Source organism: Nerophis ophidion, linkage group LG20 (genome assembly GCF_033978795.1).
Source record: "Nerophis ophidion isolate RoL-2023_Sa linkage group LG20, RoL_Noph_v1.0, whole genome shotgun sequence".
Classification (NCBI taxonomy): Eukaryota; Metazoa; Chordata; class Actinopteri; order Syngnathiformes; family Syngnathidae; genus Nerophis; species Nerophis ophidion.
The window spans coordinates 29,495,270-29,522,196 of NC_084630.1; the positions used below are offsets into that span (position 1 = coordinate 29,495,270).

The window sequence follows — 26,927 nt, forward strand, 5'->3', positions numbered from 1 at the left end:
TAAATAAAAACAGAATACAATGATTTGCAAATCCTTTTCAACCTATTTTCAATTAAATAGACTGCAAAGACAATATACTTAACATTCGAAATGAAAAACTTTATTTTTTGGCAAATATTAGCTCATTTGGAGTTTGATACCTGCAACATGTTTCAAAAAAGCTGGCACAAGTGGCATACACACATCCCTCAGGCAATAGTGCAACAAAAAGCGACATCAGTGTGTAAAGGATATCACCACATGGGCTCAGGAACACTTAAAAAAAAACACTGTCAATAACTACAGTTTGTCGCTACATCTGTTAGTGCACGTTAAAACTTTATTATGCAAAGCGAAAGTCATTTATCAACAACACCCAGAAACGGCGCCAAGCTCATCTAATATGGACTGATGCAAAGCGGACAAGTATTCTGTGGTCTGACGAGTCCACATTTCAAATTGTTTTTGGAAACTGTGAACAAAGAGGAAAGGAACCGAGTGCAAGTTAAAACTCTACTATGCAAAGCCAATGTTTTGAACTGTGCATAGATAAAAAAGTATATGTTTTGCTTCTTCCTAATTTAAATTTTTTGCAGAGTTGATGTCGATTTGACCAGCTAAAGCTGCATGGCTAAGGTGTTTATATCTGTAACCGTGACTAAACACGTCACAAATATACAAACCCCAAAACCAGTGAAGTTGGCAAGTTGTGTAAATGGTAAATAAAAACGGAATAGAATGATTTACAAATCTTTTTCAACTTACATTCAATTGAATATGAATTGATTAACGTGGACCCCGACTTAAACAAGTTGAAAAACTTATTCGGGTGTTACCATTTAGTGGTCAATTGTACGGAATATGTACTGAACTGAGCAATCTACTAATAAAAGTATCAATCAATCAATCAAAAGAATAGACTGTAAAGACAAGATACTTAACGTTCGAACTGGAAAACTTTAATTTTTTGCAAATATTAGCTCATTTGGAATTTGATGCCTGCAACATGTTTCAAAAAAGCTGGCACAAGTGGCAAAAAAGTTGAGGAATGCTTATCAAAGACTTATTTGGAACATTCCATAGGGTGAACAGGCTAATTGGGAACAGGTGGGTGCCATGACTGGGTATAAAAGCAGCTTCCATGAAATGCTCAGTCATTCACAAACAAAGATGGGGCGAGGGTCACCACTTTGTGAACAAATGTGTGAGAAAACTGTCCAACAGTTTAAGAACAACATTTCTCAACCAGCTATTGCCAAGAATTTAGGGATTTCACCATCTACGGTCCGTAATATCATCAAAAGCCTCAGAGAACCTGGAGAAATCACTGCACATAAGCCATGATATTACGGACCTGGTTGCAGTTGCCAATCAGGCTGCTATTTATGCCTGCCTCGCCTGTTCCTCAGGGCTCGAGGATTGTAATAATGTTGAGAACCTCTACATGTATGACTGCTTCCGCCTGTTTTGAGAGTAATAAAAACTCTTACCTGCCCATCGTTCTCCCGATTCGTGCATCTTGGAGTCATAACTACGGCATCCATGCGAGTGTGCGACAGTTACAGGCACAATATATGCCATTCAAATATTCTTATCGAACTGAGACATTGACTGATCTTTTGATAAACAGTGATCGTAAAACCTAAATGTCTGTAATTTATTCTGACTTAAGATAAATAAGTTACTGCTACTCCAATAAATTGATGTGACAATTTGCATGAACATTTCTAAGAAGAATGATTATAACTTAGTAAGTTTGAATAACTTACTAAGTTATTTTAACTTAATTAATAATGTACATGACAAGGAAAATCAAGTTCTTTGTATTAAAGTAATTGGGTTTGCCTAACTCGAGATGTTTTGGGGCATTTACTGAATAATGGGTAAGTTGAACTAACTTAAAAAGATCCATGACAATTGTACATCATTTTTTTTGTAAGTTGAAGCTTCATGTAATGTTTTAGAGTGTAGAGTGGGATGTTTGCAGGGTTGTTTGCAGTATTGCTACAAGTCATAATGTTATGCCCGGATCATTCTTTGTTCTGTTATTTGACTACCTCAGTTCTGTTTTCAGCATCCTTAGGTTTGAGTTTTTGGTTTCCATGGATGCTGATTAATTTCACCTGCCTCTGATTAGTGTTCGGGACGCTCACCCGTTCCTGGACACTAATCAGAGAGCTACTTAATCCTGTTTTTTGCCACACACTGTCTGGCTGTCTTATTTGCTTCCACGCAACAGTTACGATGTCTATTCCTACGATTCCAGAGCTAAGCTTTGCGTTTTGTTTGCCGGTTTTTAAGCTAAACTTTTGCGCTGGCTATTTCCTTAGCTTGACTTCTCGTGCAATCGCCACGCTAGTCTTTTTGTAGTTTTGCATGTTTCATGGACAATAAATCATTGTCTTACCTGCACATTGCCTCCAGGGTTTCCTGCTGCATCTTGGGAGAACGACTGGTGCATAACAATGCGACCACATCGTTACACAGAAAAGACTGAGGGGTTCATCTGTGCTTTCGCTTTTGCTTTATATATTCAAATAAGTGGCAATATCTGTATATCGTTTTGGTGTCCACATTTCCAGAAAGCGAAGAATCGTGGGTTATGACTTCTCTCTTAACCATTAGTCCTATTTGATCTTGGTTTATTTATTTTATCAAAGTTACTGGAGCGCTCTGCTGTTTTCAGAAACATTTTTCAAACAAGCTAGTCGAAGATCATTTCTATGACAGCAGTCAAGTGTTTTTTAAGAATTTGCTCGAAAAAATGTGAGTCTGTCACAAGTTTTGTGAGCTGAACTTGTGGGCCAATAGTTGAATAGAGCGAATGATGAAAGAGAGAGGAGCTACAATCGAACCTTGAGGAACATCAATAGTTTAAATAAGGAGGTTGAACAAAGGACTGTTGACTATGTCTACAGCAAGACCATTACTAAAAAAATGTGTAACAACCAAAAAGGAGATGACTTAAAGAGGTGCCTTGAGGCACGCCTAAACTATGTACGTACGTCACAAGTTTTGACTCCAGTGTTCTATGTTTGCTAGCAAAATTAAAATGACAATGCAAGGATTTGCCAATGTGTTTACACAAGTCCAAGTGCATTTATACAACAGGAGCACTCTAGTGTTTACGAATTTGCTGCAAAATGTTTTGCTCCAAGTTCTGACCTGAACTTCGGGGTCCAGTATAGTGTCATTTCCAGGCCGGGCTTGGCCCCCGGTCCACTAGATGAATAGCCCTGCTGTAAAGAATCAGTAGGAATGTTGCATATTTATAAGCCAAACCCTGACATAGTGCACTACAACTCATAGATAAAGTAAGGCTGTCAATGGTGCCTTGAAAAATGTAATGAAAACTGTATTAAGAAACAAAAGTGCAGGGTTTAGGGATGGGTACCGAATTTGCTACTATTATAGACACCGACTCGGTTCTACCGGGTATCGATATACGTACAATCAAACGTGGCGTCCGGTTGCAGACTTAACCACTTTGCGGGCAAACAATTGATCAATCAATTAATGTTTACTTATATAGCCCTAAATCACGAGTGTCTCAAAGGGCTGCAAAAGCCACAACGACATTCTCGGCTCAGATCCCACATCAGGGCAAGAAAAAACTCTACCCAACGGGATGACAATGAGAAACCTTGTAGAGTCCAGTCCATAGTGGATCTAGCATAATAGCATGAGAGTCCAGTCCATAGTGAATCTAACATAATACTGAGAGTCCACTCAATAGTTAATCTAACATAATAGTGTGAGAGTTCTGTCCATAGTGGATCCAAAATACTACTGAGAGTCCAGTTAATAGTGGATCTAACATAATAGTGTGAGAGTCCAGTCCATACCGGATCCAACATAATACTGAGTGTCCAGTCCATAGTGGATTTAACATAATATTGTGAGAATCCAGTCCATAGTGGATCTAACATAATAGTGAGTTAAGTCCATAGTTGATCTAACATAATACTGAGAGTCCAGTCCATAGTGGGGCCAGCAGGGGATCATCTTGAGTGAAGACAGGTCAGCAGTGCAGAGATGTCCCCAACTGATGCACAGATGAGTGGTCCACCCTGGGTCCCAACTTTGGACAGCTAGCGATTCATTTGTGCCCCCCACTCCCCTCTTTCATGGAGAGGGGGGCAGAGCAGAAAAGAGACGGCAGATCAACTGGTCTAAAAGGGGGTCTTTTTTAAGGCTAGAGTATAGAAATTAGTTTTAAGATGGGACTTAAATGCTTCTACTGAGGTAGCATCTCTAACTGTTACCGGGATGGCAAAATAAGTCCTCAGAGCACACTCGGCCAAACAGTCTTTAGTTAATGTTGCAATTTTCAATACCAACAAAGCAAGTATGCATGATAGAAAACACTTATATTTACAGTAAGGTTCCACTTTACAAATTGCGCTAGCTCGATGCTAATTTACATTGGATTTGCCATAGACGTGCTACTGATTAGCATTAGCGATTTTATGAAAACAACAAAGAGGCATGTTAAAATCAAACAGCTGACGTGTTTATAAGTACAATGCTTCAACATAAACACTTTGTAGATTGCAACAAAATACTAGATTCAACGTAATGGCAAAGACTACTCCCTGAGTTTTGATTTTTGACTTTTTTAAATTTTCCTGAGGGAACTCACCTGTAGGAATCAATAAAGTACGATCTATCTGTCTTACTAGGCCACACACTGCAGCCTATACACTACCGACATCTAATGTCTTGAAATTGTAACTGCATGCAAAGTATATAACACTTAAAATAATACTGTATAATACTTGCACCTGAGACTCAGAAGTGAAAGAAAACAAACTGTACAGCACAGTTTTCATAACCGGCTCTCTGTTAAACATCAAAGAAAACAACGAGATAGGTAAGTACTCTCAGTTCCCGATATCAATTCCAATGTACCGGAAAATGGTAGGCTGCCGTATCAATTCAAATGTGAAAAGTATGCATCTCCATAGCCATAACCGTGTAGCCTATTCACAATCCTCCAGAACATGCATCTGAATTTAGGTTCGAGTCAAATGATAATGGTGTTGTTATTCTGGACCCCATGATACAGACACAGCAGATGAAGTGCAAGTACAAAAATGTTATTAGGGGAAACAAAACCAAAATAAGGCCGCAGAAATGTGCACAAAAATCAACAAGGCACAGGGAGCATAAGGAAAGCTATGCAATACAAAACGATCCAGCACAGTTCAGAAGACCGGGCTGACATAGGAAGCAGCCTGATTGTCAACCAGGAACAGGTGAGAGATCTAGCCCTCAGATTAAAGTGGTGGCAAAGAGAGAAAAACAGGATTTGGAAACAAAATTTAAGAGTGCTGGACAGGAAGTCAAACTTAATACTAATAACCGGCAAATGAGATTGACATTTTACTGTTTCAAAACAAATACATGTAGATTTTTATTTTATGGGGAAAAACAGTCTGCATGTTTGATTTGTGTAAATAGCATAAATGTAAATATAGTGTCAACATTTTAAACGTGTTGTTTTTACATTACACCTTTTTTTCCGTAGCAGAACCTACAGTCTCTGTAACAGCTTCTGCCCTCAGGCCAAAAGACTCTTGAACGCATCGAACTAATTCCCTCAATTCCGCCCCCAAAAACGGATTAACTCCCTGCAATATAAAGAAAAAACAACAAACATCCATTAAAGTGGATGCATATGAAACAGTGCAAAATATTTATCTGTACAGTAATGTATTTATTCATATCTGAACATTATTGCTATTTTAGCCTGCACTACAACCAGCTAATGCAACAAAGTTTCATTCTTATCTGTACTGTAAAGTTCAAATTTGAATGACAATAAAATAATGTCTAAGTCTTAGTCTAGTTCCATATTTTACAAGTATTTTTAGAATGTGCCGCAGGCCACAAACGGCCCTTGGCCTCCACTTTGTACACCCCTGCTTTAAATTGTCCATAAGTGTGAATGGTTGTGTGATTGACAAGTGACCAGGAGAGATTGCACCCCACTGCTGGCACAAAGTGGGGTTGTAGTTCACCCTCGACTCTAACAAATAGGTTGAATGTACAGTCGCGATCAAAAGTTGACATACACTTGTAAAGAACATCATATCATGGCTGTCTGGCGTTTCCTAACATCACATGGATAAAGATAAGACCTCCTGGAGGAAAGTTCTGTGGTCAGATGAAACAAAAACTGAGCTGTGTAGCCACAATACCCAGCAATATGTTTGGAAGAGAAAGGGTGAGGCCTTTAATCCCAGGAACACCAAACATACCGTCAAGCATGGTGGTGGTAGTATTATGCTCTTGGCCTGTTTTGCTGCCAATGGAACTGTTGCTTTACAGAGAGTAACTGGGACTATAAAAAAGGAGGATTACCTCCAAATTCTTGGGGACAACCTAAAATTAACCAGCCCGGAGATTGAGTCTTGGGCGCAGTTGGGTGTTCCAACAGGACAATGACCCACGTCAAAAGTGGTAAAGGAATGGCTAAATCAGGCTAGAATGAAGGTTTTAGAATGTCCTTCCCAAAGTCCTGACATGTGGACAATCCTGGGGAAACAAGTCAATAAATTTAGTTGAACTGCATACATTTTGTCCAAAGGAGTGGACAGAAATACCTTGTGGATGGCTACCAAAAGCGCCTTAATGCAGTGAAGCTTGCCAAGGGACATGTAACCAAATATAAACATTGCTGTATGTATACTTTTGACCCAGCAGATTTGCTCAAATTTTCAGTGGACCCATAATAAATTCATAAAAGTACCAAACTTCATGATTTTTTTTTGTGACCAACAAGTATGTGCTCCAATCATTCTATCACAGGCCAGGGCAATTACAGTATTTTGACTTGGGGGGCCAAATTTTGAGGAAAAAACTGTGTCTAAGGGCCGGTATATCTATTTTTAGGAACCTCACAATAATGTCTGATTGAATGTTTAATGTTATGACAGAAATTACTTTTTTTTTTACGGAATGAGACACCCAGAATGTACATGAGAATAAAGAATGTGGGATTTACAATATTAATTATGGCGGATAAAACACTGAATATTGACCACATATGAACGTCACACCCCCTCTCGATTGACATATTTTACAATCAAGCGAAACGCAACAAAAATGCAACAGACAACCAAAGAACGTGAAGGTTGAAAAAAAACACCTACAATCTGATATATCTGATATGTTGATAAGAATAGAATAGAATAGATTAGAATAGAATAGAAAGTACTTTATTGATTCCTGGGGGAAATTCAACACCACAGTTCGCTCAAAATAGACAACAATAATAATAAATAATATATAACATATATTATATATATAATATATGAATAATATAAGGCGCCAGCGCCCCCCGCGACCCCGAAAGGGAATAAGTGGTAGAAAATGGATGGGATGGATGGATAAATATATTCTTCATATATTCTACATTCAAGTGCAGTCAAGAAGGAACATATGCATTATACGGTCTGATGGCTGTCGGTATGAAGCTTTAGAACTTAGTTGTAAAAAATCTCCTTCTGCGTCTGTCCCTGACACCAGCATTTCAGGCTGGCCTCTGTGGAAACACTCTGTGGAAAGACTACCCACCCACACTGCTTGGTGCCACGTCTGAGCTGCTGTGACTTACATTACCATAGTAACTAATTAGATTACCATAGTAACTGGTAAATCATCCAAAGGCGCAGATTCCAACCATTGAAACACTTAGTATTTTTCAAGACTTGAGGTCATTAAAAAACATCACTGCACATCATAATGGCAGCTACACTTTCCATCTTAAATATCTAAAAAAAAATTGGGGGGAATGTCCAACGGGCCAGATTGAAAAACTTAGCAGGCCGCATGTGGCCCCCGGGCCTTAATTTGTCAAGCACTGCTCTATCACAAAAAAGGAGACTTGTAGAAATGATTGGAAATTCAAGACAGCCATGACATTATGTTTTTTACAACTGTATGTAAACTTTTGACCGCGACTGTTTTTAACGCTTTATTCCAAAGACATGCACCTGGGGATAGGTTGATTGGCAACACTAAATTGGCCCTAGTGTGTGAATGTGAGTGTGAATGTTGTCCGTCTACTTGTGTTGGCCCTGCGATGAGGTGGCGACTTGTCCAGGGTGTACACCGCCTTCCGCCCGATTGTAGCTGAGATAGGCACCAGCGCCCCCCGCGACCGCAAAGGGAATAAGCGGTAGAAAATGAATGGATGGATTTTAAGTAAACATGAATTTTGTTTGAACCAAACAAACGCCTGTTCTTCCACAAAAAATACAATGCATGTAGCACATTTGCTGGAGTATGTGTTTAGCTGTCATTTTAGGTAAATTATTTTACAAACGTAATATCATCAAGAGAAAAGTTAAAGTACCAATGATAGTCACACACACATACTAGATGTGGTGAAATTACTCTCTGCATTTGACCCATCCCCTGGGAGGTGAGGGGAGCAGTGAGCAGCAACGGCGGCCGCGGTCTGGAATAATTTTGGTGATTTAACCCCAGATTCCAACCCTTGATGCTGAGTGCCAAGCAGGGAGGGTAATGGGTCCCATTTTTATAATCTTCGGTATGACTCACAACCTAAAGATCTCAGGGCGGACACTCCAACCACAAGGCCACTGAGCACAGCAGCTAGTTTGATTTTGATGTATTTGTTTAGATTGAGTTCTTTGCAAACTTGAAAAGAAATAGGCCTGTTATACAAAACACAGATGCAACATATACCTTTAAAGGCCTACTGAAATGAGATTTTCTTATTTAAACGGGTATAGCAGGTCCATTCTATGTGTCATACTTGATCATTTCGCGATATTGCCATATTTTTGCTGAAAGGATTTAGTCGAGAACATCCACGATAAAGTTCGCAACTTTTGGTCGCTAATAAAAAAGCCTTGCCTTTACCAGAAGTAGCAGACGATGACGTAACAAGGGTGAGGGCTCCTCATGTCCTCACATTGTTTATAAAGGGAGCCTCCAGCAGCAAGACTTATTCGGACCGAGAAAACGACAATTTCCCCATTAATTTGAGCGAGGATGAAAGATTTGTGGGTGATGATATTGATAGCGAAGGACTAGAAACAAAATAAAATAAAATAAAAAAGTTAAAAAAAAATAAAAGGCGATTGCATTGGGACGGATTCAGATGTTTTTAGACACATTTACTAGGATAATTCTGGGAAATCCCTTATCTTTCTATTGTGTTGCTAGTGTTTTAGTGAGATTAGATAGTACCTCAGTGGTCCCCAACCTTTTTGTATCCGCAGACCGGTCAACGCTTAATAATTTGTCCTTTTTTATTTTTTATTTTTTTCATTTGTCATGAAAAAGGGACGTTTTTGTCATTAAAAATGGAGGTTTTTGTGGTTGGTGCACTAATTGTAAGTGTATATTGTGTTTTTTATGTTGATTTAAAAAAAAAGTTGTTTTTTTTTATACAAATTTATAAAAAATTATTCTACGGCCCGGTACGTGGTTGGGGACCACTGTAGTTCCTGATAGTCGGAGGAGTGGGCCCTGCAAAGAGATGGCGACTTGTCCAGGGTGTACACCACCTTCCGCCCGACTGTACCTAAGATAGGCACCAGCGCCCTCCGCGACCCTAAAGGGAATAAGCGGTAGAAATGGATGGATGGAGTCGGAGGTGTGTGTCCACGGGTGTCTTGAGGCCAGTCTCTGAGGGAAGTCGACGGCAGCTGCATGGACGGTGCAAGCTCAGCTGAGTAAGAGGCGAATTTTTACCACAATTTTCTCACCGAAACCTGTCGGTTGACAAGTGGTCGGGATCCATGTTCGCTTGACCGCTGTGATCCATAGTAAAGTTTCACCTCCGGGAATTTTCAACAAGGAAACACCGTGTGTTTGTGTGGCTAAAGGATAAGGCTTCCCCACCTCCATCTTTCTACTTTGACTTCTCCATTATTCATTGAACAAATTGCAAAAGATTCAGCAACACAGAGTCCAGAATACTGTGTAATTATGCGATTAAAAGAGACGACTGTTAGCTGCAAATGGTGCTGCGCTAATATGTCCTCTACAGTCCGTGACGTCACGCGCACGCGTCATCATTCCGCTACGTTTTCAACAAGAAACTCCACGGGAAATTTAAAATTGTAATTTAGTAAACTAACCCGGCCGTATTGGCATGTGTTGCAATGTTAATATTTCATCATTGATATATAAACTATCAGACTGCGTGGTGGGTAGTAGTGGGTTTCAGTAATCCTTAAATTGTCCTGTTACAGTATATTGTATTGTGACCCTCATTCATTCACGCAATTGCTTTAGTTGGTGTAGTTTGGTTTACTGTTTGTCCTGCATGAAATACAGTCCAGTATTAATAGAAAAGCTTTCTGTCCAACTTCCATCTCACTAACTACGTTGCCATACACTAAATTAGTCTGATTTCTCAAACAGTTTGTTGTTTGTTTTTTTATATTTTCACTAGAGATGTCCGATAATATCGGACTGCCGATGTAATCGGCCGATAAATGCTTTAAAATGTAAAATCGGAAATTATCGGTATCGGTTTCAAAAAGTAAAATTTATGACCTTTCCAAAACGCCTCTGTACGGAATGGTACACGGATGTAGGGAGAAGTACAGAGCGCCAATAAACCTTAAAGTAGGGGTCTCAGACTCGCGGCTCGCGAGACGTTATTTTGTGGACCCCACCTCAATATGAAAGTTTAATGTTTGTGTGGCCCGCAAGTTTTATATGAACGGCGCTTGACAGCGTTGTGTGCGGAGCTGAAATAATCTACATATCACGGTGTAGTATGTGGCTCTTGAGGGCCGAACATTGACGTGACTTACGTGATGCAAGCAGAGAAACGTTCCTCCCTTGCTCGCCGGCTTGCTTGCTCTCTCTGTTACTGTGTGTGTGTGTGTGTGTGTGTGTGTGTGTGTGTGTGTGTGTGTGTGTGTGTGTGTGTGTGTGTGTGTGTGTGTGTCTCTCTCTCTCTGTCCCTCCCCCAGCACCGCTGTAAACAGTCCGGCCCCGGGAGACGAGCGTCCCGGTAGCTTCCTAAGCACTCCGCCTAAGGACCGAACGACAATATAAAACTGTGGTGCACTGGACCCCAGCGCTGATACTCCGACAGAGAGTCGCCGCGCGATTCGGAGGTGTAACACATTAGTTGTGATGTTAGCCCGTTCGGGGATAATTGTGCTACCATAACTGTATCAATCAATCAATCAATGTTCATTTATATAGCCCTAAATCACTAGTGTCTCAAAGGGCTGCACAAACCACAACACAAACCACTACGACATCCTCGGTAGGCCCACATAAGGGCAAGGAAAACTCACACCCAGGGGGACGTCGGTGACAATGATGACTATGAGAACTTTGGAGAGGACCACATATGTGGAAACCCCACCCCCTCCCTTTGGCTCAAGACAGAGACGATTTTTGTTATTTGGGTCCAAATTGGCTCTTCAAACATTCTGGGTTCCCCTACCCCTGCAGTTGTGGAAATGCAGCAAATGAGGGAAAGTGAAAGAAACGTTGCCATGGAGATGAAGGTTTTCTTACGTGCCTGGCTGCAGTCCCACCGCGACACCTGTCTGTCAGTAATAACAGTCCCCGATAACCTGGACCAATTCAAACCGTTATTCTTTTTTATTATTGTTTAATTTGCATTGCTTCACATTACTTAATTGTCATTTTGTTCTTTTATATTTCGATATTATTTTGTGTTGAAAATTTTAAAAAATACTTTTAAAAATATATGTTTTTTAGATCTTATCTTGCGGCCCAGCCTCACCCAAACTTTGCATCCAGTGGCCCCCAGGTAAAGTGAGTTTGAAACCCATGCCTTAAAGGCACCTTTAAATCCCTAAATTTCTTCCAATTGCACTTTGAGAAACGTTGTTCTTAAACTGTTTGACTATTTGCTCACGCAGTTGTGGACAAAGGGGTGTACCTCGCCCCATCCTTTCTTGTGAAAGACTGAGAATTTTATGGGAAGCTGTTTTTTTACCCAAATATGGCACCCACCTGTTTCCAATTAGCCTGCACACCTGTGGGATGTTCCAAATAAGTGTTTCATGAGCATTCCTCAACTTTATCAGTATTTATTGCCACCTTTCCCAACTTTTTTGTCACGTGTTGCTGGCATCAAATTCTAAAGTTAATGATTATTTGCAAAAAAAATGTGTATCAGTTTGAACATCCAATATGTTGTCTTTGTAGCATATTCAACTGAATATGGGTTGGAAATGATTTGCAAATCATTGTATTCCGTTTATATTTACATCTAACACAATTTCCCAACTCATATGGAAACGGGGTTTGTACGTAATACACAAATAGGTTGGTTACATAACCTAAACGTGTGGGTTTTCCGCAAAATTCAAGAAAAGGAAAGTACAGGAGTCCTCATCAGATGCTTGTAAAAACATCACACAGACAGAAATTGCTGTACCAAGTGAACAATAGTATTAAATCAATTTGGAACAAAGTCTCATATTGTCTTAATCCAAATTTGCATCAGGGATGTTGACCACAAGCCAGGCCTTACGAAACCTCAGGGGCGAAATGGGAACAGTTTGATCACCAAAGTTCCACTAATGGCTCCCAGGGTGGGCCACGACACGCAAGGAACACTAAGGTATTCAGTTAACACAAATGGGACGTGCTCCTAACAGTGACCCTGGAACGAACAGGGATGGGGCTTTGTGTGTTTTGAGTACTTTACAAGGCCATCAATGAAAGGAGAGCGGGTAAGAAACACAGTAAGGAGCCAGCGCAGGGGAAGCATGTAACAAGAGGTCAAATCACATACACTATGGCACTTTTTTTTTTTTTATCCTATCTTTTGTGACAAAATCGCTTTTCTACCAAAAATGTCAATGCAGACAGAAATCATCTAGAGTATTTTATTCCAACAAAAGGTCTGGAGAGTTTCCTGAAAAGAGGAACGAAAAGTGAAGATTCACCCGTCGGAGCAGATTCTTTTTCTTCTCAGTCACAATTCACTGAGTTTTGCAGTCAACGTTGTCGTCGCTGGATCCCTTCAGTTTCTTCAGTTCCTTCATCAGGTTCTGCTCCATGGTTAAAATCTCGTTGGATTTCTTGTACTGAAAAAGAGGAACAAATGAGAAAAACTTAAATCTCGTCCATAATAGTGTTGTCCCGATACCCATATTTTGGTACCTGTACGGAAATTATTTCAATACTTTTCTAAATAAAAGGAACCACAACAAATTGCATTATTGGCTTTATTTTAACAAAAAATCTTACAGTACATTAAACATATGTTTCTTAAGGCAAGTTTGTCCTTAAATAAAATAGTGAACAAAGAAGACAACTTGTCTTTTTGTAACAAGTAAGCAAACAAAGGCTCCTAATTAAGCTGGTGACATATGCAGTAACATATTAATTAATCTTCTATTCTATTATTCTGTCAAAATTATTAAGAACAAGTGGTAGAAAATGAATTATTAATGTACTCGTTCATTTACTGTTAATATCTGCTTACTTTCTCTTTTAACATGTTCTATCTACACTTCTGTTAAAATGTAATAATCACTTATTCTTCTGTAGTTTGATACTTTTAGTTTTTGATGATACCACAGATTTGGGTATCGATCCGATACCAAGTCGTTACAGGATCAGACATTGGTCATATTCAAAGTCCTCATGTGTCCAGGGACATATTTCCTTAGTTTATAAACATAATATAAATGTTAAAAAAAACGAAAGATGTTGTGATGCCAAAAAATATCGACGTAATCATAGTAGTATCGACTAGATACGTGCCTGTACTTGGTATCATTACAGTGGATGTCAGGTGAAGATCCACCATTGGCGTTTGTTTACATTTTGACGCCGGTGAGCTACGGTGTGTAGTGAAGCATGTTTAGCTATTCCTCGTCTTGCAGGGATGATACTTGGAAGAACTTTACTTTATTTGTCGCCATGGAGACCAGGATTAGTGATTTAGAAGTAGCTAAAACACTGCCGACTGGGGCTGCACGTTTGCTACTAGCTAGCAAGCTAGCCATGTCTTAATGCACCGCTTCCTAAGGACGTTTCAGTGTTATAACTTCACCTTTATCGTTAGGTTTTAAGCAAAAATGTGTCCTTTTTCCCTTTTCTGTCTACACACTGTGTCTGCTTCTGTGTCCTCCATTGAACAGTGATGACTTAACATACAAACCCCCTTGTTTACCTGTATGTCATCTTTTTTGTAAGGGGCGCTGGAAGCCGGCAGACCCGTCAGCGATCCTGTTCTGTCTCCCTGTAATGTTTGTCTGATCTTGAATGGGATTGTGCTGAAAATTGTAATTTTCCCGAAGGAACTCTCCTGACGGAATAAATAAAGTACTATCTAAACCCCATTTTCCATATTAGTTAGCCTGACCATATTCTGAAATCCCAAAAAGAGGACACATATATGCGTGCCAAGGCGGGCAGCACGCCAAGGCCGGAACTAGGTGAAAATTTGCCAACGATACTTGAACTTGCTTTATAAATAATATATTTATTAAAATAAAGCATTTTTTCTCCTCTGTTGACAGTATAACAAAAAAAGTCACACTCATATTATGTAACATTCACAGTTTTAGAAAAAGTACATAAGTAGCAATATTCAAAATAACCTATTGTATATAATATACACATAAATAATGCAATAATAATAATAATAATAATAATTGTAATAATATGTAGGCTTATAGACTTCTTAGTTTGTCTTGTATTTATTGCACAAGATGTATTTAAGTCAACCAACAGCTCCAATGTGCGTCTATTTCCTTTCCCTGGCAAAACTAGAACCAACACTTCCTGTCAACAGCGTCACTTCCCTAACTTCCCCGAAAGTACCGCCCTCCAGCCAAAGCCAACGGCTAACACCCCGTAGCCAGCCGCTACAATATTTACTGCTAGAATTCACCAAATCGAGTAATATATGTACGGTAACTTAACCCTGGACGTACATTGGAAATACACGCAACCCTAATTCAAAATGCCGGACAATTGAGGCATTTAAAAAAAAAAGCCCGGACACCCCGGACACCCCGGACAGCCCCGCAAAAGAGGACATGTCCGGGGAAAAGAGGATGTATGGTCAGCCTAATATGAGTTGGGAAATTGTGTTAGATGTAAATACAAACGGAATACAATGATTTGCAAATCATTTTCAACCCATATTCAGTTGAATATGCTACAAAGACAACATATTTGATGTTCAAATTGATAAACATTTTTTTTTGTGCAAATAATCATTAACGTTAGAATTTGATGCCCGCCACACGTGACAAAGAAGTTGGGAAAGGTGGCAATAAATACTGATAAAGTTGAAGAATGCTCATCAAACACTTATTTGGAACATCCCACTGGTGTGCAGGCTAATTGGGAACAGGTGGGTGCCATGATTGGGTATAAAAACAGCTTCCCCAAAAATGCTCAGTCTTTCACAAGAAAGGATGGGGCGAGGTACACCCCTTTGTCCACAACTGCGTGAGCAAATAGTCAAACAGTTTAAGAACAATGTTTCTCAAAGTGCAATTGCAAGAAATTTAGGGATTTCAACATCTACCGTCCATAATATTGTCAAAAGGTTCAGAGAATCTGGAGAAAGCACTCCACGTAAGCGGCATGGCCGGAAACCAACATTGAATGACCGTGACCTTCGATTTCTCAGACGGCACTGTATCAAAAACCGACATCAATCTCTAAAGGATATCACCACATGGGCTCAGGAACACTGCAGAAAGCCACTGTCACTAAATACAGCTCGTCGCTACATCTGTAAGTGCAAGTTAAAGCTCTACTATGCAAAGCGAAAGCCATTTAACAACAACATCCAGAAACGCAGCCGGCTTCTCTGGGCTCGAGATCATCTAAGATGGACTGATGCAAAATGTGGAAAAGTGTTCTGTAGTCTGAAGAGTCCACATTTCAAATTTTTGGGGGAAATATTCGACATCGTGTCATCCGGACTAAAGGGGAAACGAACCATCCGGATTGTTATCGACGCAAAGTTCAAAAGCCAGCATCTGTGATGGTATGCGGGTGCATTAGTGCCCAAGGCATGGGTAACTTACACATCTGTGAAGGCGCCATTAATGCTGAAAGGTACATACAGGTTTTGGAACAAAATATGCTGCCATCTAAGCGCCGTCTTTTTCATGGACGCCCCTGCTTATTTCAGCAAGACAATGCCACGCCACATTCAGCACGTGTTACAACAGCGTGGCTTCGTAAAAAAAAGAGTCTGGGTACTTTCCTGGCCCTGTCTCCCATCGAAAAATGTGTGGCGTATTATGAAGCGTAAAATACGCCAGCGGAGACCCCGGACTGTTGAACAACTGAAGCTCTACATAAAACAAGAATGGAAAAGAATTCCACTTTCAAAGCTTCAACAATTAAGTTTCCTCAGTTCCCAAACTTTTATTGAGTCTTGTTAAAAGAAAAGGTGATGTAACACAGTGGTGAACATGCCCTTTCCCAACTACTTTGGCACGTGTTGCAACCATGGAATTATATGTTAATTATTATTTGCAAAAAAAAATTAAGTTTATGAATTTGTCTCTGTGATGTATTCAATTGAATATGGGTTGAAAAGGATTTGCAAATCACTTTATTTGTGTTTACATTTAACACAATTTCCCAACTCATATTGAAACAGGGTTTGTATTTAAGACATTTTATGGATTTTTTTTATAGACTCTACAGCATTTTAAGGCCATATAATGGAATGATTGGATTTTTTTTTAAACTTTTTTAAGACCCTACAGGTTCCTATTCATATCATCCGTCCATCCATTTTCTACCGCTTGTCCCTTATGGGGTCGCGGGGGGTGCTGGAGCCTATCTCAGCTGCATTCGGGCGGAAGGCGGGGTACACCCTGGACAAGTCGCTACCGCATCACAGGGCCAACACAGATAGACGGACAACATTCACACTCACATTCACACACTAGGGCCAATTTAGTGTTGCCAATCAACCTATCCCCAGGTGCATGTCTTTGGAGGTGTGGGGAAGGCGGAGGTACCCAAATGGAACCCACGCAGTCACGGGGAGAACATGCAAACTCCACACAGAAAGATCCCGAGCCCGGGATTTAACTCAGGACCTTCGTATTGTGAGGCAATCCATCCATCCATCCATCCATTTTCTACCGCTTATTCCCTTTCGGGGTCGCGGGGGGCGCTGGCGCCTATCTCAGCTACAATCGGGCGGAAGGCGGGGTACACCCTGGACAAGTCGCCACCTCATCGCAGGGCCAACACAGATAGACAGACAACATTCACACTCACATTCACACACTAGGGCCAATTTAGTGTTGCCAATCAACCTATCCCCAGGTGCATGTCTTTGGAAGTGGGAGGAGGCCGGAGTACCCGGAGGGAACCCACGCATTCACGGGGAGAACATGCAAACTCCACACAGAAAGATCCCGAGGCTGGATTTGAACCCAGGACTGCAGGACCTTCGTATTGTGAGGCAGACGCACTAAGTATTGTGAGGCAAAGGCACAAAATTATTAAAATCTTGCTGCACCATTCATATCAAAGCTCTTTTTAACGATACACCGTAAAAAAAAAAAAAAAAAAAAAAAAAAGGTCATCAAACCCCAGATCCCAGTTTGAGAACCCTTTCCCTTATCCGTCAAGGTAATGTTGGAGCCAAAGGAACCAAACATAGAATCATAGTGCAGCAAGTCACACCTGTTGGAAACTAATCTGCTAAAATGAAGTCAATTTTTTGCATAAAAAAACAAGATAAAGAGGCCAATTTGGTAGACATGATTAAAGCACTGGGATCCAACTTTACACATCACACTGCAGACACTCATTAAGCATCACAGGAGGACTTCCTCTTCTTGCCCAAAGTGAAGCAAGATGCCAAACAGAGAGATGGTCATTACAAACTACCCCTCCCTTTTAAAGACGGAAGTACAGTAAAGAACATACTGCTCAAAGGCACGTGGTGTAAACTTACGCTCACTATTAAAGTGTTGTTGGCATGAGTGAAGCTTAAGGCCGAGCTGTCCAATGGAAGTTGACTCCGATCCAGGTCAGGAATATTGAACTTCTTGTAATACCTGGAAAAGTAAAATATGAAAGGTTTAAGTACAAATGTGCAGATAACAAGCTTGCATGCTGCTTATTTTTTAAAATTTATTTTAAGTGGTGAATATATATATAAGTGTGTGTGTGTGTGTGTGTGTGTGTGTGTGTGTGTGTGTGTGTGTATATATTTGTGTGTATATATGTGTATATATGTATATATGTGTATATATGAGTATACATATATGTGTGTATATATGTATGTATGTATGTATATGTATATATGTATATATATGATATGTACGTGTATATATATGTATATATACATATATATACCCATATTTATATACACATATATGTATATATATATATATATATATATATGTATATACATATGAAATGTACGTGTGTATATAGATACACACACAGTTATAATAAATTAGTGAATTATTATTTACTTCTTGTTTGATGTTTTTATGACAATACATCTCTCTGTTGGCTCCACTGAAACATGAAAGACTTCTTTGGGATAAGGAAGGTTCCGGATTCTCCACTGAAAACTGGTCTTTGTATCTTTCCGCATTAACACTGGCTGTGGAAACAAAAGGGATTAGAATCAGTACATGAATACATATGTTATTGTTTATACAGTATGATTGTACAGTACGTGTCAGTAATGTGCGGTCAGGGGAGGCTGTCTCGGAAAAGAAAAACCATAATAACAGAATAAATTCTAATATCTGTCCATCGAAGTGTGTTATTAATGTATTTTCAGATTAGTTCCAACTTAACATTTTCTTAATCATTGAACTGCCAATATAATATTTGCATTAACATCTATAATACACAATGACTTTATACAGCCTGTGTAATGTTTTTATTATAAGTATGACATCATTATTCTTGAGATTCGGACAATAACCTGCAGAGAAATGAGACACGGCGTGACACACAGCTCACCCTGAAGAAGGCGTTGGTGAGCTGGTAGGTGCTTGTCGCTGCCATCTTTCTACAAAAAGGAAAAGCGGAACTAAAATACAACAGGGACAATACAACAAAGATGTTCCTGGGGAAGGCTAGTGTGTCGTTAATACATTCTGTGAGTCCAACTGTTTTTGGAAAAAGTCCTATACAAATAAAAGGTGGCCTTGTGATGAGGTGGCGACTTGTTCAGGGTGTACCCCGCCTTCCACCCGATTGTAGCTGAGATAGCGCCCCCCGCGACTCCAAAAGGGAATAAGCGGTAGAAAATAGATAGATAGACAAATAGAATATAAGACCAGCCATGAACCTCACCGCACATCACTGGCATGGGCTTGTGTGTGTTTAAACATATGCCCAACTATTAGGCATGGATACACTATATTGCCAAAAGTATTTGGCCACTCATCCAAATGATCAGATTCAGGTGTCCTAATCACTTGGCCCGGCCACAGGTGTATAAAATCAAGCACTTGGGCATGGAGACTGTTTCTACAAACATTTGTGAAAGAATGGGAAGCTCCTGAGTGATTTCCAGCGTGGAACTGTCATAGGATGCCACCTGTGCAACAAATCCAGTCGTGAAATTTCCTCGCTCCTAAATATTCCAAAGTCAACTGTCGGCTTTATTGTAAAAAAATTGAAAAGTTTGGGAACAACAGCAACCCAGCCACCAAGTGGTAGTCCACGTAAACTGAAAGAGAGGGGTCAGCCGATGCTGAAGCGCATTGTGCAAATAGGTTGCCGACATTCTGCACAGTCAGTTGCTACAGAGTTCCAAACTTCGTGTGATCTACCAATTAGCCCACGTACAGTACGCAGAGAGCTTCATGGAATGGGTTTCCATGGCCGATCAGCTGAATCCAAGCCATACATCACCAAGTCCAATGCAAAGCGTCGGATGCAGTGGTGTGAAGCCCGTCGCCACTGGACTCGGACGGCATGGCGTAGTGGGTGGAGCGGCCGTGCCAGAAAACTGAGGGTTGCAGGTTCGCTCCCCGCCTCTTGACATGCAAATCGCTGCCGTTGTGTCCTTGGGCAGGACACTTCACCCTTGCCCCCAGTGCCGCTCACACTGGTGAATGAATGATGGATGATGGGTGGTGGTCGGAGGGGCCCTAGGCGCAAACTGGCAGCCACGCTTCCGTCACTCTACCCCAGGACAGCTGTGGCTACGAAAGTGGCTTACCACCACCAGTTGTGAATGAATTATGGGTTCTCACTTCTCTGTGAAGCGATTTAATGTCTAGAAAAGCGCTATATAAATCTAATCCATTAATCTGGGGACGGCGTGGTGCAGTTGGGAGAGTAGCTGTGCCAGCAACCGGAGAGTTCCTGGTTCAATCCCCACCTTCTACCATCCAAGTCACGTCTGTTGCGTCTTTGAGCAAGACACTTCACCCTTGCTCCTGATGGGTCCTGGTTAGCGCCTTGCATAGCAGCTCCCGCCATCAGTGTGTGAATGTGTGTCTGAATGGGTGAATGTGGAAATAGTGTCAAAGCAATTTAAGTTCCTTAAAAAAAAGGTAGAAAAGCGGTACACAAGTATAATCCATTTACCATTTATTATTATTATTGGACTCTAGAGCAGTGGTGATGCGTTCTCTGGAGTGATCAATCATGCTTTTCCATCCGGCAATCTGATGGACGAGTCTGTGTTTGGAAGTTGCCAAGAGAAAGGTACATTTTGGACTGCATTGTGCCGCATGTGCAATTTGGTGGAGGAATAATTATGGAGTTGGGCTTGGCCCCTTAGTTCCACTAAAAATGCTCCAGGATACCAAAACATTTTGGAAAATTCCATGTGTGGATGAACTTGACTGGCCTGCACAGAGTCCTGACCTGAACCCTATTGGGATGAATTAGAACGTAGACTGAGAGCCAGGCCTTCTCGACCAACATCAGTGTGTGACCTCACCAATGCGCTTTTGGAAGAATGGTCGAAAATTCCTATTAACACAACCTTGTGGACAGCCTTCCCAGAAGAGTTGAAGCTTTAATAGCTGGAAAAGGTGGACCCACATCATATTGAACTCTATGGGTTAGGAATGGGATGGCACTTCAAGTTCATATGTGAGTCAAGGCAGGTGGCCAAATACTTTTGGCAATATGGTGTATATTTAAAAGAAAACCTACATTGGAACAATTCTCTTTTATCAACTCTGCATCCAAACTGGTGACTGGACTAACAAGTGTTTCTCCAACTTCTTGCTGCCATTGGCCATGTGCTCCAAGAGTACTTTTGTGACGCCACTTTCGTACTGTAAAGCAGCAAATGTTCCATTAAATACTGGTACATACTCTCTTATGCAAAATGAATGGCTTTGGGATGACATGTTTTACTCACTGCTTACCAATCAGTTCATCTGTTTTCAAGTCATACTCTTCTGCCATTTCTTTTCCATCCGTAAAGAGGTAGTGGATCTTCCGTTTGCCTTGAATTTGGAATAGAAAAATATGAAAATGTATTATAGTACTTGAGCATTAATATATTTGCATGACAATGAATGTATTATTTGTTCACAAATACTCTATATTATTATACAGTATATACTGTGTAATCGAGTGTCCTTCCATCCATTTTCTATTGCTTGCCCCTTTCGGGGTCGCGGATGTGCCGGAGCCTATCCCAGCTGATTTCGGGCGGAAGGCGGCGTTCACCATGGACAAGTCGCCACCTCATCACAGGACCAAGACAGATAGACAGACAACTTGAAAGATTAAAAGTGTTGTGTACCTATGTTTTTAAAATTGAGTTGTGTATAATTGTGTAGTACATATGTAAATGACAGTGTGTATGTTTGTGGTTAACTATGCTCTGATTGCACAATTTTAATAGTACAGTATTGCTAGAACATAATTTACATAGTAGGCTGTTCATTTATTTTTTATTGTAGAATAGAGTAGAATAGAATAGAAAGTACTTTATTGATCACTGGGGGAAATTCAGCACCACAGTTCACTCACAATAGACAATAAACACTTGGGTATTTTTTACAGAGTGAATAATATAAATACAGTCTATTATACACCATTATTCACACGTGAATTATATAAATACAGTCTATTATACAACAATATTCACATGTGAATAACATAAATACAGTCTATTATACAGCGTTATTCACATGTGAATAATATAAATACAGTCTATTATACAGCATTATTCACATGTGAATAACATAAATACTGTCTATTATACAGCATTATTCACATGTGAATAACATAAATACAGTCTATTATAAAGTGTTATTCACATGTGAATAATATATCCATCCATTTCCTACCGCTTATTCCCTTTTGGGGTTGCGGGGGGCGCTGGCGCCTATCTCAGCTACAATTGGGCGGGAGGCGGGGTACACCCTGGACAAGTCGCCACCTCATCGCAGGGCCAACACAGATAGACAGACAACATTCACACTCACATTCACACACTAGGGCCAATTTAGTGTTGCCAATCAACCTATCCCCAGGTGCATGTCTTTGGAAGTGGGAAGAAGCCAGAGTACCTGGAGGGAACCCACGCATTCACGGGGAGAACATGCAAACTCCACACAGAAAGATCCCGAGCCTGGATTTGAACCCAGGACTGCAGGAGCTTCGTATTGTGAGGCAGACGCACTAACCCCTCTGCCACCGTGAATAATATAAATACTGTCTATTATACAACATTATTCACATGTGAATAACATAAATACAGTCAATTATACAGCATTATTCGCATGTGAATAACATAAATACAGTCTATTATAAAGCATTATTCACATTTGAATAATATAAATACAGTCTATTATACAACATTATTCACATGTGAATAACATAAATACAGTCTATTATACAGCATTATTCACATGTGAATAATATAAATACAGTCTATTATACAGCATTATTCACATGTGAATAACAAAAAGACTGTCTATTATACAGCATTATTCACATGTGAATAATGCTGTATAATAGACTGTATTTATATTATGCTGTCTGTAAACGTGCAAATTGAATATTATTCTTCAAAATGGCAAAAATATTTGAGAAATTAGGTAACATTATGGAGGTTGATTTGCGTCTTTATTACAAAATCTTCTTTTTAACACATAATTTTTTTGCACTTGGACTTTGTAAACTGTTTTTTTACATCATATTATGCTGAAAATTTCACACAAAAAAAATTAGTAGCAATAAAGTGTCCAACGCCACTATGGGCATGTCTTTAAAATACGGTTCACTTCCATTGTTGTTACCCTTGTGAACACAACTTACAGTGGGCGCGACCGCAGCTATACCCTTCTCACCCCAACTGCACTTGGGCAGAAGGCAGGGTATAGCCTAGACAAGTCACCGCCTCATCACAGGGCCAACACAAATAAAAGACATTCCCACTCACATTCACACACGAGGGCCAATTTTAATGTTGCCCATCAGCCTATCTCCATGTGCATGTCTCTGGAGGTGGGAAGAAGCCAGAGTACCCGGAGATAACCCACGCAGTCACGGGGGAGATAATGCAAATGCCACACAGAAAAGACCCCAAGCCTGGAAATCGAACCCAGGACCTCTTTGCTGTGAAGCACAAGCGCGAACCACTGTGTCACCTTGGTACCCGGGAAATCAGAAATAAAAAAAAATGCTAAAACTAAGTTAGGGTTAGGATTCCATATAACCAACATAGTAACAACCATAAGCGGTTTATTAACCTTGTTTAGGCCAATATTGGATAAATAAGCTATCTTGGATGAAGTTACAAATCCGGAGTCCACTCTGGCATAGTCAGCGCCAATGTATGTCTTTAGGACACAGTTCACTTCCATTGTCGTCACCTCTGCGGGTGCAACTTTAAGTGGGTGCAACTTTGAGTAGGGTGCAACTTTGAGTAGGGGCGACTTTGAGTAGGGTGCAACTTTGAGTAGGGTGCAACTTTGAACTTTGAGTAGGGTGCAACTTTGAACTTTGAGTAGGGTGCAACTTTGAGTAGATGGGACTTTGAGTGTCTGCAGCTCAACCAAGCCATCAAAGAATGGAATGGTCAACTCAAGTTTTCACAGCTTCTTGCAAGCAGTCAAAGACCGGCTTTTAGACCACCAGTCCTGCTCACATTAGCAATACCAGGCAGGTCATGGACCTGCCTGGTATTGATAACCTGGCGGGAGTAGTCTGATGGCCGCCAGAGTACCATTCCAATCTTGCAACATCGCAAACTTTTTTTAACGTATGCTGCACCAATGGGGTGTATGGCTATTGAATATGTTACACACATGTAAGAGGGATGTGTACTATGGCTATGAGTTGTTTTTTTCCCCTTGGCCTCAGTCTGGGCCTCCTCTCCAGAGGCCCAGGCTTAGACCGTTATTTATTTTTTATTTTAATCTTTTACATTTTTCTCTCGTTCCCCCCTTGTTTACCTGTATCTCACCTTTTTTGTAAGGGGCGCCGGAAGTCGGCAGACCCGTTAGCGATCCTGTTCTGTCTCCCTGTAATGTTTGTCTGATCTTGAATGGGATTGTGCTGAAAATGTTAATTTTCCTGAAGGAACTCTCGTGAAGGAATAAATAAAGTACTATCTATCTATCTATCTATCTATCTATCTACCTACCTACCTACCTACCTACCTACCTACCTACCTACCTACCTACCTACCTACCTACCTACCTACCTACCTACCTACCTACCTACCTACCTACCTACCTACCTACCTACCTACCTACCTACCTACCTACCTACCTACCTACCTACCTACCTACCTACCTACCTACCTACCTACCTACCTACCTACCTACCTACCTACCTACCTACCTACCTACCTACCTACCTACCTACCTACCTACCTACCTACCTACCTACCTACCTACCTACCTACCTACCTACCTACCTACCTACCTACCTACCTACCTACCTACCTACCTACCTACCTACCTACCTACCTACCTACCTACCTACCTACCTACCTACCTACCTACCTACCTACCTACCTACCTACCTACCTACCTACCTACCTACCTACCTACCTACCTACCTACCTACCTACCTATCTATCTATCTATCTATCTATCTATCTATCTATCTATCTATCTATCTATCTATCTATCTATCTATCTATCTATCTATCTATCTATCTATCTATCTATCCATCTATCTATCTATCTATCTATCTATCTATCTATCTATTTATCAAACTGATGGCTACTGCACTGTATGTGGACTTTGATTAAAAAAAAAAATCTGTAGCACTTTATATACTTCTGCACTTTAAATAAAGCTGCTAAAATACTGTAACTTGACCGCCCACTGTTGTGTAACTCACATACCCTCTATGCATTGTACTTGTATTTTAAATTGTTTATCATTATGCAATTTCAATTTTGTTGTGTATTTTCTATCCTGTGTAATGTAATTGTGGATGTTAAATGCACAATAGGACTGCAGATGGAAATTAGCCATCTTCTTTATAAAGTAACAGTACATTGTCCTTCAAATAAACAAATAAAAACAAACAAACCCATCTCAATTTTTCAGTACTATGTTTTTTATAAAAAAAAGAGGTCGAGTGGTTAGAGTGTCCGCCCTGAGATCGGTAGGTTGTGGGTTGAAACCCTGTTCGAGTCATACCAACAACTATCAAAATAGGACCCATTTCCTCCCTGCTTGGCACTCAGCATCAAGGGCTGGAATTGGGGGTTAAATCACCAAAAATGATTCCCGGGCGTGGCCACCGCTGCTGCCCACTGCTCCCCTCACCTCCCAGGGGGTGATCAAGAGTGATGGGTCAAATGCAGAGAATAATTTCGCCACACCTAGTGTGTGGGTGTCAATCGTTGGTACTTTAACTTAACTTTAACCTATATAACTAATTTTCAAACTCGGCTTCCTCCCACCTCCAAAGACATGCACCTAGGGATTGGTTGATTGGCAACACTAAATGGTCCCTAGTGTGTGAATGTGAGTGTGAATGTTGTCTATCTGTGTTGGCCCTGCGATGAAGTGGAGACTTGTCCAGGGTGTACAACGCCTTCGCCTGAATGCTGCTGACATAGGCTCCAGCACCACCCGTGACTTCCAAAAGGGACAAGCCGTAGAAAATGGATGAATGGATGCATTTTAAAAACATTTATTAAACACAAGCATTTCGCTACCATTTTTTTCATTGAAATTGTCAGCATAATTAGAAACTTGAAAATTCATTTTATAAAATTTTCATAAAAATGTTACATAATTCAGTGTCAAAAAAAGATTTCGTAGTCAAGACACAAATTGACCAAATATTCAAATGCTTGTCGTGTTCAAACGTGTGAGTTTTGACAAGTAAATAAAAGGTAATGTGTTGTGTTAAAACTATGATTTCAATTATTTTGGTGGTTGTTGTTGTTTATCTAACAGTAGTCTCTTGCCGATAATGTGTCCTTTTTTAAAGAGCCGCGGTTGCGGGAGCAATTTAAAGTTAAATACAATAGTAATCGTTGCCAAATTACAGTGTTTACTAGGACACAGTTTCACCTATTTTCACTCACCATCGTGAATCAAAGCCGTTTTCTTTGCAGATTGTAGAATTTCGATCCAGTTTTGCGAAGCCATGAGTGTGTTGTTCAAAACGACTTCCGGAATCAAACTGTAAACATGACAACGATCCGGAAGTGGAAAAAAAGATTTCCCTTTGAATAAAAACAGGAAAGTTATATTTTACCCTCAAACGAATTTTTTTTGTAGCTCACATATATTGTAAAAAAAAAAAAAAAGTATATTTTGGGGGTCACACTGTCAACCAATGTCACTTTGTTAGGTCACCAAAAAGTAGAAATACAAAAATTATTTATGTGATATATATATATATATATATATATATATATATATATATATATATATATATATCACATAAATAAGTTTTACATATATATATACATATATATGTATATATATATATATGTGTGTGTGTGTGTGTGTGTGTGTGTGTGTGTGTGTGTGTG

General features: G+C 40.1%; 1 protein-coding gene across 3 annotated transcripts; it reads right to left on the reverse strand.

Annotated features, from left to right (window-relative positions):
• Positions 1–12,837: 12,837 nt before the first annotated feature.
• On the reverse strand, positions 12,838–26,602 carry dpcd (deleted in primary ciliary dyskinesia homolog (mouse)). Of its 3 annotated transcripts, none has more exons than XM_061880940.1 (6): positions 26,475–26,602; positions 21,327–21,407; positions 21,109–21,233; positions 18,450–18,583; positions 17,930–18,026; positions 12,838–13,052 (listed from the first exon to the last, which is right to left on the reverse strand). In XM_061880940.1, the coding sequence occupies exons 1-6, from the start codon at positions 26,536–26,538 to the stop codon at positions 12,948–12,950; spliced, it is 606 nt and encodes a 201-aa protein (XP_061736924.1). In that variant the 5' UTR covers positions 26,539–26,602; the 3' UTR covers positions 12,838–12,947. The 3 variants fall into 3 exon arrangements, with proteins under 3 accessions (XP_061736924.1, XP_061736923.1, XP_061736925.1); XM_061880939.1 differs by having other exon boundaries at positions 17,924–18,026; XM_061880941.1 differs by having other exon boundaries at positions 17,924–18,026; positions 26,461–26,573.
• Positions 26,603–26,927: the final 325 nt, after the last annotated feature.

Bases quoted from the DNA above. Each gene is read 5' to 3' on its own strand.
- dpcd (XM_061880939.1), bottom strand. From the start codon at position 26,538: ATGGCTTCGCAAAACTGGATCGAAATTCTACAATCTGCAAAGAAAACG. The intron at 21,408-26,474 runs GTGAGTGAAAAT...TCCAAATTCAAG, and splicing joins AACGGCTTTGATTCACGATG to GCAAACGGAAGATCCACTAC. The intron at 21,234-21,326 runs GTAAGCAGTGAG...GCTGCTTTACAG, and splicing joins GAAAACAGATGAACTGATTG to TACGAAAGTGGCGTCACAAA.